The sequence below is a fragment of the Glycine soja genome, chromosome 11 (genome assembly GCF_004193775.1).
Source record: "Glycine soja cultivar W05 chromosome 11, ASM419377v2, whole genome shotgun sequence".
NCBI classification, from domain to species: domain Eukaryota; kingdom Viridiplantae; phylum Streptophyta; class Magnoliopsida; order Fabales; family Fabaceae; genus Glycine; species Glycine soja.
In genome coordinates this window covers 35,716,041-35,737,780 of record NC_041012.1, presented here as the reverse complement: position 1 = coordinate 35,737,780, position 21,740 = coordinate 35,716,041, and the positions used below count along the sequence as shown (strand labels likewise).

Sequence of the window (21,740 nt, the reverse complement as noted above, 5' to 3'; positions counted from 1 at the left end):
TTCAAAGACCAAACTCTTTTATTTGGGACCCTTCAAAAATTGATGGGATATGCATTGTATTGTACCTATGATATTATTCAATACCAAACCCCTTTTCATCCCTATTATTATTATCATTATTATTATTGCGCAAAACCATTCCTTCCTTCCTACTTCTTTCTCCCAAAACCCCATCTTCAAACTTCTTTTTGCTGATCATTACTTCTTTTTTCTTCTTTTTCTAATACACTGATGGATTCGCCAAAAGTATACCTCAAGGGACTAAAAACTTCGGTGACTCTGATTCTCATAATTTCTCTCACGTTATTTCCTTCTAATTCAAGTAAAAACATACCATCATATCAGATATGAAAGGGAAGGAAAAAAATAGATTGAAAATTCATTGATAAATGTGCTACAAAAACTAATTTATATACAAAGGATAAGGAGTAACTAACTAACTGTATAATAACTAACTAATTGCAGTTATAACAGAATCGTAATACCCCCTCAAGTTGGTGAATAGATGTTAATCATTCCCAACTTGTAAAAACATCAGTAACTTGGTGTTGGCTCTTGACATGGACAAGCTTGATGACATTAGACTGAACAAACTCCCTGATGAAATGGTGGTCTATGTCAATGTGCTTGGACCATTCGTGGTGCGTAGGGTTGGAGGCAAGGCTTACAACAAATTTATTATCACAAAACAATATCACAGAGGACACATCAATTTCAAAGTGAAGAAGTAACCTTTTCAACCAAACAACTTCACTAGTAACAAAAGACAAAGCACAATATTCAGCCTCAGTGGACAATTTAGAAACGATTGATTGTTTCTTAGAATGCCAAGAGAGAATGTTGTTTCCTAAAAATACACAAAAGCCAGAAGTGGACCTTCTGGTATCAACACAGCTGGCCCAATCAGCATCAGCAAAGGCAATGAGTTTGAGAGAGCTCTGAGCAGGAAAAAATAAGCCTTGTCCGGGAGCATATTTGAGATACTGTAGAAGATGATGGACAACATGTAGGTGAGGAACTCTAGGTTCTTTCATATATTAACTCAAGCGATTCACAACAAATGTGATATTAGGTCGTGAAATGGTCAGATAAATCAATCTACCAATTAACCTTTTATACATTGAGGGATTGGGGAGTAAGTCTCCATCATGAAGATTGATCTTCATATTGGGATCCATTGGCAGATTGAAAGGTTTGCATGCCAAGAAACCTGTATCTTCTAAAAGAGATAGAGTATATTTTCTCTGGGAGAGTGAGATACCTCTACTGGATTTGGCTATTTCTAAGCCAAAAAAATATTTCAAAGGGCCAAGGATCTTCAATTGAAACATAGATTGCAATTGGGTCTGAATAGCTTGCACAGAGGCAGAATTTGGTCCTGACAGGATGATGTCATCTACATACACTAGTAGAATGACTAAGGAATTCCCTGAACCAATGGTGAATAGGGAGTAATCATGCTTGGATTGATGAAACCCATGACTAAGAAGGGTAGTGGAGAACTTACAAAACCATTGTCTAGAAGCTTGCTTAAGTCCATACAATGATCTGTTCAATTTGCATACCAAGGAAGAATTTTCTGACTTGTAACCTTTGGGAAGTTCCATATAAACTTCTTCAAATAAATCTCTATTCAAAAAAGCATTATTAACATCTAATTGGAGAAGGCACCAGTTTCTAGTAGCAGCAACACAGAGCAAAACTCTCGCAGTGGTAAGCTTGGCCACTAACAAAAAGGTATCAAAGAAATCGATTCCAGCTTGTTGAGTATATCCTTTGGCAACCAATCAAGCTTTGTATCTATCCACAAAGCCATCCATTTTATATTTAACCTTATACACCCATCTACAATCTATACAATGCTTATCAGGTGGTAAGGGAACACGTGTCCAAGTGGAATTTGCCTTAAGAGCTTGGATTTTCTCATTCATTGCTCGACACCATTCAGGATAGGGAGTAGCTTGATGATAAAATTGAGGTTCATACACAATTGGAATCTGGTTAATGAAAGCTTTGTAAGGGGAGCTAAGAGCTAACAAGGAACAATGATGCTAGATCGGATAAGTAGTCTTTGATTTTGATGTAACATAGTCAGACAAGTATAAGGGAGGCTTAGTGTGGTGTGTACTCCTTCTTAAAGTGATAGAGGGCAAAGGGTTAGGTTGATCTAAGCTAGGGACTAAGGGTGGATCATTTGGATCTTGGGTAGAGTTAGTAGGTGTCTGTGGTGATTGGCTAGTATTCTGGTCAGGGTTAGGTAATGTATTAGTGAGAGGAATGGGGATAACCAAATCAAGTAAGGAATCAAGAATGACTTGGTTCTATGAAATGGTTTGAAAGGGAAAAATGGATTCATGGAAGACAACATCTCTAGACACAAGAAAACTTCTTAGTGTCCAAGCTATACAATTTGTATCCTTTATAAACTTGTGGGTAGCCAACAAAAATTTCAGGTACTACTCTAGGGGAAAACTTGTTCCTTGATGATGGAAGAGTGGAAGCAAAGGCCAAACAACCAAAACTCCTCAAGGCATCATAATCCGGTTCCTTCTTGAACATAATGTTGAAGGGTGAGCTGTGTTTCAATAATGGTGAAGGAGTTCTGTTGATGAGAAAGGTGGCAGTGGTAACACAATCTCCCCAAAATGAGATAGGGACTTTAGATTGGAAGTACAAAGCTCTAGCTACATTGAGCAAATGTTGATGCTTCCTTTCCACTATTGAATTTTGTCTAGTTTCTCAACACAGAAAAATTGATGAAGAGTGCCTATGGAAGCCAAAAACTGAGTGAGAACAAGCTCCTTAGAATTATCAGATCTGAGGCACTTGATAGATACACCAAACTGAGTTTGAACCATGGTGAAAAATTGTTTCACATAGATTGAAGCTTCATATTTGTGTTTAAGCAGAAATAGATAAGTGAATCTTAAGCAGTCATATACCAATGTAAGGAAAAATCTTTTTCCCTCATATGTAGGGTGAGCATAGGGACCCATATATCACAGTGAAGTAAATCAAAAGGTAAATAAGATAAATGGTTAGAGTTAGGAAAAAATAATCTTCTAAATTTAGCAAGTGGACAAACAAAACAATTAGAAAAAAAGAAATTAGGAAAGAAGTGTAAACCAATTTTATTATTCAAATGATTGAAAACTTTGTTTGATATATGACCAAACCTCGAATGCCAAATATGAGAATTTTTACAAAACATGTGAATTGATAACAGAAAAAGTAAATTTGCAATCATGAGTGTCCTTGAGGTCTAGGACATAAAGGCCTTGGATGAAATCACCTCTACCAATCCTCTTGCAAGCTTACTTCTCCTGAATATCAAATTCATTTTAGGAAAAAGAAATGGACAAATTAGGATTAGTTAGTAAGGTACTAACTAAAATTAAATTGAATTTGAATTTAGGAATGTAGGCAACATTATGTAAGACTAAGGTATTGGTTAAGCAAACTGAACCAATGACAAGAATGGGTATAATGTCACTATTAGGCAGAGTTACAATTTTATCATAAACAAGCTGATAAGATCAAAAATGATAAAGAGAGCAAGTAATATGAATGCTTGCACCAGAATCTAAAAGCTAGCAATCATGAAGAAAATTGGAGGTTGAAGTAGAAAGAATCATACCACTTGAGGAAGAAACACTGTGAGGAATGACAACATTGGTAGCATGACTTTCTAAAAGATTCATCAATTGACTATATTGCTGAGCAGTAAGCTGAAATTGGGAACCCAAGTCACCAGAAGAGGGTTGTGATTGAGGCATATCAACAGACACTTGGTGAGCAACCTTGTGTGATGGTTCAGAGGAGGAAGAAGATTGCTTCTTGACCTCTGAGGAATATCCATTCTTCTTATAATTTGGAGGATAGCCATTGAATTTGGGAAAAGCCAGATTAAAGAACAAGAAGCAGAAGAGTCAAATAAACATTGAATTTGGGAAGTGTCATTTTGAACTTCCGCAACCATCAAGGGTTGTAATGGTGAACGCCGAGATAAAAAATATATCAGCAACTGCGACTTTAACCTGGAATCACACAAGATTCGTGAAATCCTTTGCAACTGCAGACCACAAGAACTGTAGATCCTAGCGATGAAGAGAAGGAAGTCGATGTTGGCAAGGAGGACAGTGAAGGAAACGACAACGCGCAGATGGGGCAATTCAGCGGTGAAGTAGACGACGCCGGGATCGAGGCCGACAAGAGTGCAGCAATGGAAACGACAGTGTGCGAGGAGGAGGACGGTGGAGATCCGGACACAGGGAAAGAGATTTGGGAGTCTCATGGTTCTTTGTTTTGTTTGAATATGAGTGTTATTGTTCTGAACTTTATAATTCTTTTAAACTAGTTGACCAATCATTTTTTTTTGTTATAATCGCGACAAAATTAACTGTCACAAAATTTTACACACATGGTATTCTTTCATACCGTCACATTATCATTTAGTGACATGTCATAATCGGACGACTTAAAAACACTAAACAGATATAAAAAACCAGGAATTAAAATTAGTCAAACTTTTATTTAAAAATTAAAAGTGAAAAATCTCAAGAAATTGACGGACCAAAATCATAATTAATTCTTTATTTCATTTTACTAGAATTAGTCTATAGCATCTCAGCAAAACATGACCCGACATTTTTTTCAGTAACAATGACCCAAGCCCTACTAATTTCATGTTCTGACAATTCAGAACAAGTAACTATCAGCGTACCTCCAAATGATAATTTAAAATTCCACATTGTTCAACGACAATTCAACCTCAATCTGTGTTTAAGTGAGCAATACAAAATTTTGGTAAAAAATTAAATAGAGTAAAGTAATTTGTATTCTTTTAAGTTAAATAAAAAAAAATCTTAAGAACAAGTATATGATAGTAAAACATACTAGTATAAAATTTTCAGTCATAGAAAATTATATTTTCAATTTTAATGACAATTAACAGACTTAACTTTTAATTTATTGCGACCAAAGACGCTTTTTTATACAAAACAGCATGTCTCAAACAAACGTGTTTGAGAATTTGAATAGCTCTCCCAAACACGCTGACAGAATTGGTGACGGAAAGCATTATGCTTTATACATTTCTGCCCGAACCAAACAATATATTGGTTTTGTAAACCATTGTGGGGTAGATTTGCTACAACTACAAGATGATTGCAATAGGGTTTTTTTCCTTTCCTTCTCCCAAGATTGTTTTTGTAAACCATTATACTTTAAGCCATGTTGTAAGTTGACAGTGATACCCGTTTGCAATACTATTCATACAGTGTATGTTGCATTATGATAGCTAGAAAGGATACTAATTTTTAGCATACTCGGGGACCAGTTAGTGCTCTTCTAATTAATCACACCCGCATGAAGTGGATTATAAAGTCATTTGCTTGAGCAGATTAGAATTTGGCATAGTCCCTGCCGGTCTCCAAATAATGTTTCCTAGTTTGGCACAAAAATTCATGTAAAACTGCAAAAGTGCAAAATATGTTACTGTCAATTTATACGCATGCAAATATAAAAATACGTGTGCACATGACGCTGCTTTTACAAATGCTACTGAGTACACACATTCGAGAAGCGGAAAGGAAAATACACACTTTCTAGCAATAGGATTAAATGTGGGGTAGCACGATCGAACTAATATACATCAACCAAAAAATAATAGATATAACTTTGGCTGAGTGTTAATGTAACCATTACAAAACCATTTTAGTATCAAAGCAAGGATTGATGGACATATACATTGAAATTTTAAGTTATTCAAAAGTTACATAATCACTTAAAAAGTTATAACTGTCGTATATTAATCTTTACTGTTTATAGAAAGATCTAATGGTTAATATTTGTCTCACTCTTACAGAAAAAAGGCCCTCTTGGTTGATACTGCTAGACTTACCATCCTTTCAAGTTTCAACTGTTAAGTACTTATTTTTCCTGTCCTTTTTCTTAAATTTTTTCTATTGAAATGATTTCCAGCTCATCATCTCCTTAATCCATATTCAACAATTTCTCAACTTCAAAGCATAAAAATGTCATTTCATTTCTTAGAAGAGGTTGAAAGTATTTTGAGAAGTTCAAATACAGATATATGTAAATACTGAAGCTAACCTTGTGGTAGTCAAAAGTATCCCCGGTGGCCCTCCGAACATCAACCATGAAAAGGGATGGTGCAACTTCAAACACCTTTTGAGAAAATGCATAGATGATTTTAATCAAGACTCAAGCAGAAATAAAACTTTCATATAAAAAATAAGAGGAATACTAGCAATACAATTTCTAACACACTCTCTTCCATTGGTCTGGAATTTATTAAAAACTACAAAATCAAGAGAGAAATTTCATTAAATATGACGTGGGATTCACAAAATTTTGATAATTTCAATAAATTTTAAAAGTCAAAGAAAGTGTGTTCCTAGCATTTCTCAAAAATTAATGAACACAACAAAAGCAAAAACAAACTACCTCCAAGACCACAGCAAATGGTCCAACCCTGTTTGCAGAAACGCCTTCAAGCCTCACCTACAAGAAAAAATACTTTAAGGGAACCATAGGAGAAAAAAATAAAAGCGAGAAATGTGACTACAAGTTTCTTTTAAGAATCAAGTACAAAAATCTCTACCTAGTCTCAAGATTAGACCACCAAACAATCACCTATTTTGAATTAGCAATCCCTACTTAGGGATGTAATGTTATTGAAACAATAATTCTCATTTAAAATGTAAATTGGCTAATATGGCATAATAGATGATGCAGAGTAATTTCACAATAGCTAAAATGGAACAGCAAAAGTTACAAACAACAAAGATTGCGTTGATATCTGTGACAATAGGATTACATGAAAGTCTGCTCATAATTATGTGAAAAATGCCTGATACATCACAACACCAGTTATTATCAAATTAAGCATATTGAGCCTGTGTTATCCATTAAACATTTACAATGTAAAGTAGACAAGTGGAGTTATACCTTGTAATTGCGAGAATGGACCTTAAGACCCATTGACTCTGCAACAGCTTCAATTGAAGAAATTATAACTTTTGCTGGTTTACGGGAGACAAAACGAGTTTGCCGCTTTACATTATCCTGTTAGAACAGCAAAAGAATATCAATTGGGGCAATGCATCAGACAACCTCAAAAAACATAGACTCTGAACCAACTTGCACCACTTCAATTCAAACTTGAAATCAGATGTCCTCTAATACCCACCTAGGCAGGTGGAAGTATAAAAAGTTACATGGCAGCCAGAGACATAAAGGAACCATGAGATTGTAGGGCAGGAAGAAGAAAATATAACAATACCTGAAGCCTATCAAATAGTGGTGAAAGATTCAACCCTTGTGATAAGGCAATCATCTCAAATGCATTCATTATCAGAGGACCTCCCTCAGTAATTTCTGACCTTTCAGCAACATATTGGTCCTATATAAATGCAAAAATTGCCAATTTATCCCTGATTAGTGAATGAAATGCATGTGACTGTCAGATAACTAACAACAAAAATCTTAAAGGTAGTTGATTTTCCTTCCAACTGTTATATAACTGTATAATTGGTATATAAAGAGGCAAAAAGTTTTGATAATCCTAATTCCTTATGAAGTGAAGAAAGTGAGCTTTTAAAGTCTTCAAAAATTTATATTTTTTAGCTGAATAAAAATATTAGTGACCAGTAACCATGGCAATTTTTCTTTTGTAATAGTGTATAAGAACTTTCCATAATCATGAGCAATATATTTTTGCATAACTGGATGTAGATATTTTTATTATTCTGTATAAAGGGAAAGAACTAATTCATTATCCACAAGCATATAATTTTAATTTGCACATATCTTATCCTCCACCAGTAATTGAAAACCTACTTCAACAATGTATTATATTGTCATTTTCAAGCCCGATAGTATCAAAATCATAGTCAAAGTCTCAATAACTTTTTTCTCAACACATTTCCATGTCCTTCACTTGATAAGTCACATGACATATTTGTACACACACATTGTATTTGAAGCTATGGATATGTAACTATGTAAGAAAGGTTTAACACATACATTTGCAAAAATAAATTTTGTTGGTATAAATTAAACAGAACAAAAAACAACAGCAAACCTCAATATCATCAAAAACAGCTCGAACATCATCCAAATTCACTTGCTCGTCTTCCCCGAGTTTGACAGGAAAATAGTTTTTCTTGAACCATGGCTCTTTCCTTATTTCTTCAATTTTCACCCGCTGCATATATAATATATTGGAATTAATTAAAAATAATTTATTGAATTCACAAGTATTTGCAAATAATCAGGTGTAAAATTTCCCCAAGAGTAAATCTTTATACAACTATACTTAATTGGACAGTAGATAATATACTCAGACAACCATATGGTAGGCAAAATCTATATATTAGAAAATGTATTTATTTTAGTATAGGAAAAAATCAAGAATCCTTAAAGAACCATAAAAATACAAGATGACTGCAAAAATAGATCATAACTAGTGACATCTTTTAATGAGAATAACATCGATTATTGTCTCAATTTTGACTATTTTTCAAATTTTTTTGTTTCCCATATAAGAAAAGGAGAAATGAAAAACAAAAAAATACAAAGAAAATTGTTATACCTGTTCACAGCACAATACATAGACTTGCATTAAGTAGTAGGAATAAACAGACTTAAAATTATAAAAACGTGTCAAGATAATCAGTGAGAAACACAGTTCATATATACCATAATGCAGGTATGTCTGTACTAGAGACTGTAACTAAATAAGTCTGAAACAAATGGAAAGTTGTACTCACTGTTTTAGGATTAGGATCCAGAATTTTTTGTATGAATGACTTTGTGTCTGCAGAAAACCAGAATGGGCAAACAAATTCTGCAGCATTTATCTACAAGTTTAAATAAAAAGAAAAACCAGCAGCAACAAGTTAACAGAAGGCTACAATCTACATCACCAAATGCTCAAAAATGAACATTTCAGCAAACTCAAAAGATTCCTCATGGTATCTAATATGAAAGACAAGAGGATCAAGTTTTGAAAGAGAATGAGTGAAGAGCAAAAGTCAGAGGGATTATTAACACCATCGCACTGGAATTAGATTATTACACCAAGACAAAGAACCTCAAGGCCTGACTAACCCCAGAGTCCAGGACTGTTGCCCCTTCAAGGGAAGAGGGAAACCCTATTTTCCAGCCCCAATACTCAGCTATAGTCCTGAACTATATACAAAACAGAATCCCTTCCCCCACTCACTCCCTCTAAAACCTATGCACACTACTGCTGCCTCACCGTATCAAATTCTCTCTTTTCTTAACTACATTCAGTTCCACAGAGTTTCTTTCTCACATTTACCTTCCCAATAATAAGGTTCCAAACAAGTTTTCATTAAGAAGATCTACTGGATAATAAGCATGAACATAAGAACAATGAATCTCACCCTTACATATTATATAATAGAGCATATAAAAAACAACTATTAGAGCAAGGATGACACAACAAAGAAAGATGGTGGTCACCGAAACTTTTTCTTCATTTTTGGCAATTTTACTGTCACCACCAATACTGTGTGTAGACTTAATAGTTCATTTTTATATTATGTATATAATTATTAAGGTTATTTAGGTAGGACATTGTTATTAATATTTTAATTACTAGATCTGTTTCTTATTATTTCTAGAGACTAATTTTTCTATATTAGGATTAGTTCAAGATTTAAAATGTAAATAAAGCTCCAAAGTAGTTAAAAATGGTGTTCCACTGGTCTTCTTTTCTATTACATTCACTACCTACATCTTTTGCACTTCTTTCTAGCTCTTTCAACGTTCAAGTCTTTGCTTCAAGATTATAAGGAAAAGGTAGAATACCCTACTATACAGTGTTGGAAGGTCTGCCTCCTCAAAAGGAAGATATCCAGCCATTAGAACATATAGGATGACTCCACATGACCAAACATCAGCTGCTGCACCATCATATCCTCTATTGCTGAGTACCTGCAAAAGATCATTTCAGTGAGAAACCGAAATTATTGCACTAAGGAGAAAAAAATCAAATTTATACTAACTCCTAATTAAATCACTTAGAAGAAACACGCAACTTGCCACAACCAAAATTGCTACCTAAAATAACTATATTGCCTTATGCATATAATTGAATACATCAATGTCATGGGATGAGAATAGTGCAATAATTATTAACTCAATCATGAAATGTATAATTAATGAACTGAGCTGAAGATGACTCTTGCTCCAACTTCCAAGACAAGGGTTTACCGGTAAGGCATAATATCTAGTATAAATTGAATTACACTACTTTAACTTTAAAGTGGATTAATTTCTTATTTTACTCTCCCTCAAAGAATGACATGTCATTCTTAATTTCTCTTTTTTAAATACCAAGTTTAAATTATATTATAATGTAGTTGTATATATATTTTAAGATTCGTGCTGAAATTAGAGAAAAACAGAAAAATGCAATGCAGAGGACACTCAACTTAATACTATTGATCTATTTCATGATTTTCATCACTAGTGATTTGTCTAAAAGACCAGAACGAAACTTGATATGAAGAATTATATCGAACCATTAATCTAAGCCAAGTAGCCAATCACCCATAGGAAAAGGAGCAAAAGTTTAAGGCAATAATTGAGAATGACATAAGAAATGTGTATAACCAAATTTACCTCAGGGGCAACATAGTTTGGGGTCCCACAAGTGGTGTGAAGAAGGTCAACACCCTACAAAAAAGAAAAACGGAGAGGAAAAGATGGAAGATATTAGTTCAGCAGCTTCTGCTATTTCCAAAAATCATTATTCAGAGACAAAGCAAGAACAAGATGCCAGTGTGATGAAACCAATCATTATCTCCAATTTTACAAGTACAATCTTACCTGTTTAGTCAATGCACTCAATCCAAAGTCAGAAACCTTCAAATTTCCGTAAGCATCAAGAAGAAGATTTTCAGGCTATCAAAAGGGAAGAAAGCAAATTGATCAAGACAGACACAAAATGGTTAAAAGTTAAAACATTTACCACACAAAAACATAAACACAAACACACACACACACACAATATTGTCTTTCACCTTCAAGTCTCTATGGTACACACCCTTTCTATGACAATGATCAACTGCGTCTATAAGTTGTTGAAAGTAGCGCCTAGATTCATTTTCAGAAAGCTTTCCCTGCTGAACCTACAGATTCAGAAGCAGTGTAATTGTAACATAAGCAACAAACAAAATCAAATCATTAACAAAAGTTTGTTAGCATCTCAGCAATAATTGTTAATTTAAAAGGTCAGACTTGAGAACTATCAGTGTTCAGAAGAATTAAACTCTAATATATTCCATAATATATAAAGATAAAAACTTACAATTTTATCATATAGTTCCCCTCCCATTACAAATTCAAGGATTATGTAGATCCTGGTCTGGCTAGCCAAAACCTAAAATTTGAAAACAATGTGAGAAATAGAAAAGAAAGAAATATGGTATAATTCCTGACATATTAGGATATCTAAACATACCTCGTGTAATCTAACTATATTAGGATTCCTGACAATCTTCATAATGGATATCTCTCTTTTAATCTATAACATGGTTCATGTTAGAAAAGCTAATAGCAAAAGATGGAAAGAATTACAATAGGTATTCAGTACAACAAACTCCATCGTTATTCTGCCATAAATGCACAAGCAAGATTAGAAGCAGAACCTTGACTGCAAATTTCGAACCATTACAGTAAAAATTTAAATAAAAATAACAACGATATATTATCATTATATTACTTGTCTTTGTTTAAATAGGCCAGTCTGTTAGGCATTTTCAATAGCGCAAAGCTTGAACTTTTGTTACTAAATAGGCTTTAAATAAGGCCTTATTTGACTTATTGTGCAAATAGGTTTGGTCTAAACCTGATGTAGACTAAGCCATTGGCCTCAAAATCATGCCACCACTAGCAACCTGATGTGGCTGATCATATTTTTATCTCTAGATTGTTTTAATTTTATTAATGTTTTTTGGATAACAAATGAAGAATTAACAACTTGAATTTGTATGAACACCAAAGCAAACATGAATTAAAATCTAAAACATAAAGGTCATAAACAATATACTTGAAATTGAAAAATGAGTTACTTTTAGAGAAGTAGAAAAGGAAAAAAGGTGGACCTGTTCAACCATTCTGTGCTGGAGAATGGTGGTCTTAGCCATGATTTTAATAGCCACGCTATCCCCTGTCTCCGAGTTTCTTGCGAACTTAACCTTGGCGAAGGTGCCTTCGCCAATTGTTCGACCCACCTCATACTTGCCGATCTTTCTCCTCACCTTCTTCATAGTTTTTCAACGATCATTCATTTGCAATTGCAATTCAGAGAAGATAACCTAGAAACACAATTCAGTTATTCGAGAATAGCAGTATTCTGGGACTGGAACCTGATTCTCCAACACCGAACTACGCTTACTAGCGTGACGAGAAAAGAACCAAGAGTTGAAATGAGAAGAAGAATAGGAATATTCTAGAATTGGAAAGAAAAGAAGAAGCGAGAATCCAAAAAGACTGATAAAATGGAAAATGGTGTATGTATGGCAAGTTGCCAATGTCCCCATCGTCTTACGCTTCTTCTTAGCGTGCTCATAAAAGATACTTGACCTTTGCTCACATAAACTTTATGCCTACTATTAATTGCCGTTAAATCTTTATTAACTTTTTCTTTTTGTTACATAAATCGTTTAATTAAGTTCCTGCGTAAATTTATCTTATAGATGTGTGCTTATAATTAAAGAAAAATTTAAAACCATAGTGCTCCCCACTTATTATTCAATCAACTTACCAAAGTTATGCATTTTGTGATTTAATTTCAAATATTTGCTCAAATAAACCTCTTCATAGTTTTTCTTTTCCGAAAATCTTTGTTTAAGTTCTTCGAAAAAATAGTAAAAATAAATAACTTTTTCTCTAATTAAACCAGAGATTTCACTACTTCATTGACTAGTCTAATAGCATGTTTGAAGTGCATTTTAAACAGGTATATATGGGAGTAGTTTCCAAAGCAACATAAATTTGCTGCCCCCGTCCGCGGTGAAAAATGTGTTTCATGAACAGGAATACAAACACGCTATAAAATTAGAGGTAAATACAAATCATTGTGTATTGAACATTGATTAAGAAATTTCTTAAAAAAAATTATTAACATACGTATAATTATATTATTTATAATTTTGTTCCGTGTTTTTTATAATTTTTAGAATAAATATTTTTTTCTTTTAATTTATTAATCAATATCCTTGGTTAATAATAAGATCCAAAATTAGAATATATGGAAGAAGTAGGGGTGAAAAAAAGTCAGGTCAAACTTTAAGAGTGGCTACAGTATAGCCTACGATGAATTTTTGACGCCTGAACCTGACCTATAATCTATCAAAAACTTTTATTTTGGCTTGATCTGACTTTTTTAAAAGTCTAATATGACCTGATAGTCTTTTTAAAAGTCTTATTCACATTAAGTCTTTAATGTTTCTTTTGCTCTAGAGTAGGAACTTCATATATTAAATCTTTAATGTTTCTCTGCTCTAGAGTAGAACAAGAATAGGAAAATCTATAAAGAGACACATGACTCACACTTAAATTATAATTAAAGTCTTACTTAATTATAAAAATGGAAGTTATCGAGCAGTAATGTGTAATCAAAATTTGTTAGTTTCAACAAAAATTAATTGTACCCAAAAAATAATACAAGTATAAATTGGTATCAAAAAATAATATATATATATATATATATATATATATATATATATATATTTATATAATTGGTCTATTTAATTTAATAGACTTTTAAAAAAAATCTGAGTCTAATCTTTTAATTAAATAGATTAATTAAGGTCAGACTTTATATAGATTAAGTCATAGACCCCTATAAATCGACCTGATCTATTCCCACCCTTAGAACGAAGGATAACAAATTATGACTGTTATGCACTCTAATGTCAAAGGCAAAGGTGCCGTCCTTTTCTATCTATTCTCTTTTATTTCTATGAAGATGAAGATTGCCCTGCTTTTTTGCAACTAGTTGAACATCTGGCCTTGTTGAATCGTATCCACCGGCTTCCAGAATGACCCTATATTCTTGTCATCAATTTTCATCTACATACTTCTTTAAACTCTAATGCACATCTTATGAATTAATTTAAATTTTATCATTTTCCACTAAAGTTAAATGATTGATTTGACTTTGACTGAATTTTTTAAAAGAAATATTATTTTTAATTTGTAAATGACATATGTATTTTATAGTGATTTAAAATATTCAACATCAAAATTTTATTATTTAAATTTAAAAATGAGATAATTTTATATGATATCAATATTTTCTTTAAAATATATAATTTTAAAGTGATTTAAAATAAAATATCAACTATCAAAATTTTATTTTATTTTGTATTATCTTAATTTATTTTATATTTTAAAAACAAAGACAACAAGAACTCTAATATTGCAGAGGTAAAAAACACTAAAAATATATATTTATTTGAAAATAATTAAGTTTACTTTTAATATGCTTATATCTTTATTTAATGATAGTGCAGAATCATATCTTATTGTAATTTATTTTTATATTAAGGGTGCAAATTTAACAAAAATTTATATATTTGTTAATTAAAATCTTCCCGTGCAACGATGAAATTTTATCAAACAAGAACTTCATATTCCGCACAACGGAGCAATGCAAACAGAATGTCAGCAAATAAAACAAATTATAATCTGTCAAAACTCAATAAACAACAAAACTCAAGTACAATGCATGCAAAAACAACACCTTAGAACGAGACAAAAATCAATAAACAACAAAATTAAATTACAATACATGCAACTAGCAAACAAAACCCAAGTGCACTTCAAAGAAAAGGTCAACGAATAAATAAAAATGTAACTCAAAGAGTGAAACAAGTATTAATTAGAACTGAAATACATTTTGCACCGAAAAAACATGTATTAGAACTTGTATCAAACAAAAAAAAAAGTGAAACAAATATATATTTGTATTTTGTAGAAAGCATTGTATGAAAAGTATAAACCACAAAAACAAATAGCATGTATTATTCTCTCCCTTTGTAGAACCTATATGTAAAGATATTATAGATAGATTAAGTCAAGAGCGAATATTTGATTTTTTTTTTAGCAAAAAATGAATCTATATATTTCCTTGAATTTGCACAAAAAATTCCAATGTTCCTTTGCTGCCATTGCAGCACAAAACATATATACTGCGCACATCAACCACACATGACTAGAGAGCACTTGCGGCCTATGAAGCACCAACACCGACACGAACATCGGACACGACACGGATACGGACATGTGGACACCTGTAATGTCCAAAATATAGAACGTAATACGGGTGTCGTGTCGGTGTCGGACACTGACACGGACGCGTGTCGGACACCAGACACGACAAGGGACTGGAGTGTCTGTGCTTCATAGCTTGCAGCTCAAGTTAAATAACAAATACTCGAAACCGCGATAGTTTTGCAAAAAAGACCACATACAACTTTTCCTGTAACATTTAGAATAATCGCTTCCTGCAGTATGAGGCTCCACAATAGCATGGCATTTGCTTGATCTTCCCATCAGAATCCAAGACGCTATCAAGCTCATAACCATAGTCATACGTTAATTCCTGCAAGCAATCAAAGAGATTAATCAAGATATTGCTAAAAATACCACAGATAAATTGGTGGGTAAAATATAGAAAATGAGTTACCTGCAAAGGGGGTATGTTGTCCGCAGCAAACAGCATTACACGAGCCAATCTCAAATCATGGTGTGTGCTCAAAACACATTGAACAAACAGATTGGGCTCACAACAATGGTTTATAAACCTAGCAACATTTCCAGTAGATCCTGCATCAATACAAAACTCTGGCGCACTTTCAGAACTTTGATCATCATATTTGTCCAAGAGATTTGCAGAAATCTCTCCTTTTGGAGACCGTTTCTCCCTCCCCCCAAGCCCCTTCATGGTTAGCAAGCAATCTATCTCGAAAATATAATTATTTTCCAATACCCTATCCATATCATCTGTCCTAGAAAGTATTCCAGTGTACTCACAAACTGGTGCTCCAGAAGGTATAAAATCCCAGGATCTAACAGCCCATCCTTTGTTTGCAGTGCGGAAAACCTCGAGACGATATCTAAGTCCTTTTTGAGAAGTTCGGTTCACACAACCTGGATCACAACCACATTTGGGACCACATTCAAAGACAACATCTTTGGCTTCAACTAACCTGCCACCATCCCGAGATACATATGGAAAATCAGAGCCATTACGCAGTGCACATGCACAGGTTGTTGGGTCATTACAAATGCCTTTGCATTTACATCCGGTGCCATTCATCCTTGGAAGCTTCACATTCTTTGCAAGCTTAAGAGACTTACAATATGTGAAACCTGTGGGTGGAACAGGAGGGTCATCAACCAAATTTGTAGCCGGAATGGGAATATCTTCTTGACCTCCAGTGATGTCCTCACAGACCAATCCTTGTATCTCTGTTAGAGATCGAGGTACACGTCCATTTACAAAATATACCTGATTTGTGGTTAATTTAGGTTGCCCTTTAACCCTGCTAAGTCTAAACTTGTAGACTGTGAATCCAGATATTCCCTTCTCTGCCCAATATTCAACAACATTGTACAAGCCATCATATGTGTATATTTTACCAGAGTAACTGCTTGAAGATTTATGACCACGAATGACTCTAATAGGCACACATTGCTCAACGCAATTCTTGAGAGCCAGGTTACCATACTCCAACTTCTGATCCCTGATTTGGCGCTTATTGCCAGTGAGATTATGCCCACCTTGACCAGTGTATACAACATCGTCAGCATTGTCGAGATCATCCTCGTACATACCCGACAAAATAATGGCAACAGCAACTGGAAATTCATACGTAGTGTACACATTGGCATAGGATTTGGGCATATAATCAATGCCCTTTAACCAGTGGCTATGAAAACCAACCGCAACCATTTCACAACGAGAATAGAACTGATATCCAACCTCAATACCTGGAATGTCGCCAATTCTTTTCCCAGGGTACAATACTTCATTATTATCCACCATCTTCCCCATGGCCTTTAGATCTGGTCGCTTAGAAGTGACCTTTGATTTTTCACCTCTCTTCTTTGCCTTTCTAGAACCCTTTTGTTTAGCAGCTTTGGGCTCAGCCGCTGCACACCTCTTTTCTTCTTCCTGAACAAAATGAAGGTAATACTTGTTAAACAGTCTTACAGTCTCTTTCACCTTGAGAGGGTCACTCTTCTCCCCCAAACCCCCACCCGCATTTTCCTGCTTCCCATTCACTTCTTCCACCTTACCCTTGCGCTTTTTCGAAACAACCTCTTCTTCCACTGCTACGCTCTCCTCACCGCCACTATTTCTATTGCGCTTCTTCGCCCTCACCGCGTTCTCGCAGTTGTCTTTCTCTTCAACTACTACTACCTCCGCTTTTTGACGAGCAAGGAGCTCCTTCTCGGCTTTTTGCAACGCTTGAATTCGAGCACTCGATCTCCGCGGCATTGTCGAACACTTCGATTTCTTCTTAGCCTTGGTTACTTTTCCGCCATTGGCCACGGCGATTTTGGATTCCGAACTATTCTCCGCCCTGGTTTGAACCATTAAATGCTGATGAACAACGTCCGTCGGGAGGCGTTGTTTTTGCTTCGATTGGATTAGAAGTTTTTAGGGTTTGGAGATGGCAAAAATAATGATGACGAGAGAGCGTGCGGAGGAAGTAAAAGCGAAGGGTTTTGTGTTTTCGTACATAGCTAGGCGCTCCTCCTCCGATTTTGATGTTTGAATTATTTTCATTGAAAATAAAATAGTAAAATTCTTCTTACTTAAATTTTTTACAACATTTTATAATTAATTAAGTTATAATATTCAATAATTAATTTAATAATATATATTATATTTTTTAAGATTAATTTATATTAGATTATAAATTTTAACAATTAATTTTTCATAGTATTTATGAATTCAGTGATTAAATTTAAATTTTTTATTTTTCAGAAATTAATTTTTCAATTCTTCACTTTTGTCTATCCTTAAAAAAAGAGTAACTATTTAAATTTGGTAAGCTTAACTATTTTAATTTTAAGGGAATAAAACTAAAATTTGAATACAACTTGTTTTACAAATATGATACTGGTATTTGAGTTTTGATTCAATTAGTCGTCGGTTCATTCGTACGATGCGCAAAATTTTATTAAGATAAATATTTTCAGTTATTTATTATAACATTTTAAAATATAATACAATTATGTTATTATCATATTATCAACATGTTTCTTTGAGTAAAACAAAATCATATTATAAACATGAATTCATATTAACGTAACATAAAATAGTACGATATAACATAAAATATCATGGATAATTTGTTCTGATACATGTAGCAAAATGTAATAATATTAGTCATGTTTTTTTAATTTATTAGATTCAAAATGCAACATGGAGCGGTATTACAAATTGCAAAAAAACTTCTTCAAAAACAACATTAGAAGCAATGTTGAACATTTATCATCATTATTTATTATAATCAAAATCTTTAACTCTTTTTTAGATGCGACCTCTTGAAACAGTAATATATAATTATTTATTGTTCATGTGAAAAAGTTTCTTGGGACAGATAAACTTCAAAATGCTTTAGGCATTTGACCTTGACTTATGTTAATGATAATTGCAAAAGAAATAGCTAAAGGAGACTGCTAGGGTTGAAATTTGAAGAAAGATTACATCTGCGTTGAGACTGTCATTCTATACAACTCTGCTTGATGACATCTGCGTTGAATTTTCCCATGCACCTTGCAAAACCAATGAAAAATAATAAACATATGACTTGACATTGAAAAGCATTTAGGATCTAAATAAAAGTACATTCTCATCAAGCAAAAGTATCTCCATGTTGTTCATCTCAGCAAAAATTTTAAACTCCGAAATTAACCACAGAAGATGGCTATATATATATATATTAATTATATTATTGCATGCTATAAATTCTTACTTAATTTGCTCCCTAAAATTTACAATTATCGATAACAAAGTTTTCATAAGAAAAGTAATTAAGCTATTTTTAATTACTGAATAAACGGAGGCATGCCAATAATTAAGGATTGAGCATCAATTTGGAACTAGGAACCTAGTATTTAATACACGTATTGGAAATAAGATATGAAAAGTTTGCATAAATTACGTGATTCTTTTCCTGTTATCGACAGATACTTTCGATTTCGAGCAGTTTTTAGACGAATAATAAGAGATTATATGCAGCATGAAATACTAAGTATTAAATAGACAATTTTGAAAAAAGAAAAATTATTTGCATGAATACTTGCTGAGTTACGTGTTTCTATTCCAGTGTGTGGGTGATATTTGTCATGCAAAATGCCTGCAGAATTTCTTAGTTTTAATAACTAGATATTTAAATTATGTATTACTTGATTATATTTTTTTATTGTATTTTTTAAGTTTATTAATTTAGAATTTGGTAGAAATTAATCTTTGTACTAAAAAATATAAAATATATAATTTTGTATTAATAAGGGTGCCTTAAAAATACAAGATGGAATTTTGATAACAGAAATGATTTTCTTTGTAAAGGTTGACAGAGCCATCCAATAGCTATAACTCATTAGTCACATAACCAGTAAGGTATCACAGGAAGGCTAATATCCTAATTATAATAATTATCAAATAAAAAAAATGTTTACAGAAATCTTTTAAGATCTCTGATAAAATAGAGTTAGGATAAATTAAAATACAACTTTATAATTTTAAAATATAATAATAGACTCGATGCTAAAGGTCATCATGTTAGTTATAGTTTACAAAGTTTGATACCAACTCATTTAAATAATTTGAACATAATTTTACGCTTAAACTCTTAATTAAACAAATAATATCAATTAAATATTTAAGAAGTGAAATTCAAATAATCCATAAATAACTCAACTTATCTATAACTTTAATTTAGATTATCTAGCACACCCTCTATGCTTATTTTGTTTTGGATTAAATAAAATTTCGATCCTAAAAAATAGAGTATTTTTTTTGCTAAGTATGTTTTTCATATTTGATAAATAAATTATTTTTAAATTACTTTCGATCAATTATTTACTTGAAAATTTTTTATAATTCAACATATTATCCGTAATCTAGTTTTGTTAAATGATGATGTAATAGAGAAAAGTATCAAATTTTCATCTAGCGTAATCACTCCCCACATGGCCAAATTAAAACCATTTCATTATTTATTATTTAAAAAAATCTAATTATTATATTTTATTAACTAATAATAATTTTTTTTTAAAAAAGCGACTGGGATTTGGAAAGCATTCCCTCTTCTCGTGTCGAAGTTGCATCATCACCAATGACGGACACGAACTTTGCCTTATTCGTTTGCTGCACCCCGTGAAGATCCCAATCAAGAACCGACACGTGTTCATCACAAGCGGATCGAGCGGCATCGGACTGGCACTGGCGCACCGCGATGTGGCGAAGGGCGAACGTCTTCATTCTCGCATGGTTGCCGGAGAAGCTGGAGGAGGTGCGCAACGCGATCCGCCTCGCCACAGGGATCGAGGTGGCATTCACGGAGGACGAGCGGGACTTTGAGGGGGTGAAGCGCGCGGTGGACGATGCAGACTGACGTGCTGCCCCTGAGCCAAGGTGTTTATCGCAAATCTATTGGTGTTGTTATGTTTCTTCTGTGATTTCTTACCATTATTTATGAAGACATTCCAGTTGTAAAACCATTTTTTTGGTGAGAGTCGTATTTGGTTTTCGTTGAGATCTAATTTTTGAAGTATCGATTTTCGTTGAGAAGGAATTGTTGGACCGAACCAATAATTGGAGCACGGGTAAAGCAAATGTTTTCGAGTAGATTTGGAGATGTCATAGATCCGAAACAAAGTGAATGTGCATAGTGATTGGTTCTTCGTTGGTAAATTTGCTGGATTGATTGTGAATTAGTTGAATGAATAGAAAGGGGAAGAAGGAAAATTGAATTTGTCCGAAACGAGGTTGGTGATGGCTGTCACACACATTGACCTGGTATGCTAGAGGGTCGAGGTGGGATCGTGATTGTACTCAAAGGAGGGATGACAGCGGCCATGTTGGGCGGCACCGGGGAGAAGAGGGAGAATAAGAGTGTGAGGCAGAATGATGTGGCAAATGTGTAACGGATTAGTCATTAGGTACGATGATAGGACATTATCACATTATCCCTATAAAATCACGAAACTAATTAACAAGCAAATACTAAATGGAAGTATACAAATTTTTTAGATACCCAATTTCATAAGTAAATTTGAGGTAATCATTTGAAAAAAAGAAGCTTATTTTTCATGTATAAAAAGTAAATTTAAGTCATTTTTTTTATTCTAGTCCTTAAGTTTTTATCTTAATTTTAGTTCTTTATGATTTAAAATTTTTAGTTTTAGTTCTTATTATAAAATAATAATATTAAATGATAACGTAATAATCATCATGACAATTCATTCACTTATCATATTATTAAAGAATTTAATAAGATAATTATTTTTTTAAAATATTATTGTTATGTTATGATCTTATTTGATAATAGAGATTAAAATAAAATAAAATCTTTATATTTAAAAGATTAAGATCAAGTCAATTTTTTTTAAAGAATAAAATTAAAACATTTTTTTTGAATGACTAAAAATAAGAA

At 33.1% G+C, this 21,740-nt stretch overlaps 2 protein-coding genes across 3 annotated transcripts; both read right to left on the bottom strand.

The window, feature by feature from the left end:
- Positions 1-4,947: 4,947 nt before the first annotated feature.
- LOC114377304 (CBL-interacting protein kinase 24-like) lies at positions 4,948-12,609 on the bottom strand. Of its 2 annotated transcripts, none has more exons than XM_028335753.1 (14): positions 12,162-12,609; positions 11,519-11,581; positions 11,366-11,437; positions 11,079-11,186; positions 10,885-10,959; positions 10,678-10,731; positions 9,862-9,987; positions 8,796-8,885; positions 8,108-8,230; positions 7,307-7,426; positions 6,973-7,089; positions 6,469-6,525; positions 6,115-6,189; positions 4,948-5,445 (listed from the first exon to the last, which is right to left on the bottom strand). In XM_028335753.1, exons 1-14 carry the CDS (start codon positions 12,324-12,326, stop codon positions 5,386-5,388), a joined length of 1,305 nt encoding a protein of 434 aa, XP_028191554.1. In that variant the 5' UTR covers positions 12,327-12,609; the 3' UTR covers positions 4,948-5,385. The 2 variants fall into 2 exon arrangements, with proteins under 2 accessions (XP_028191554.1, XP_028191553.1); XM_028335752.1 differs by having other exon boundaries at positions 4,948-5,473; positions 12,162-12,607.
- A 2,548-nt stretch (positions 12,610-15,157) lies between these two features.
- On the bottom strand, positions 15,158-17,769 carry LOC114375945 (histone-lysine N-methyltransferase, H3 lysine-9 specific SUVH4-like). Its single transcript, XM_028333815.1, has 2 exons — positions 15,752-17,769; positions 15,158-15,667 (listed from the first exon to the last, which is right to left on the bottom strand). Exons 1-2 carry the CDS (start codon positions 17,666-17,668, stop codon positions 15,554-15,556), a joined length of 2,031 nt encoding a protein of 676 aa, XP_028189616.1. The 5' UTR covers positions 17,669-17,769; the 3' UTR covers positions 15,158-15,553.
- Between the last annotated feature and the right edge of the window lie 3,971 nt (positions 17,770-21,740).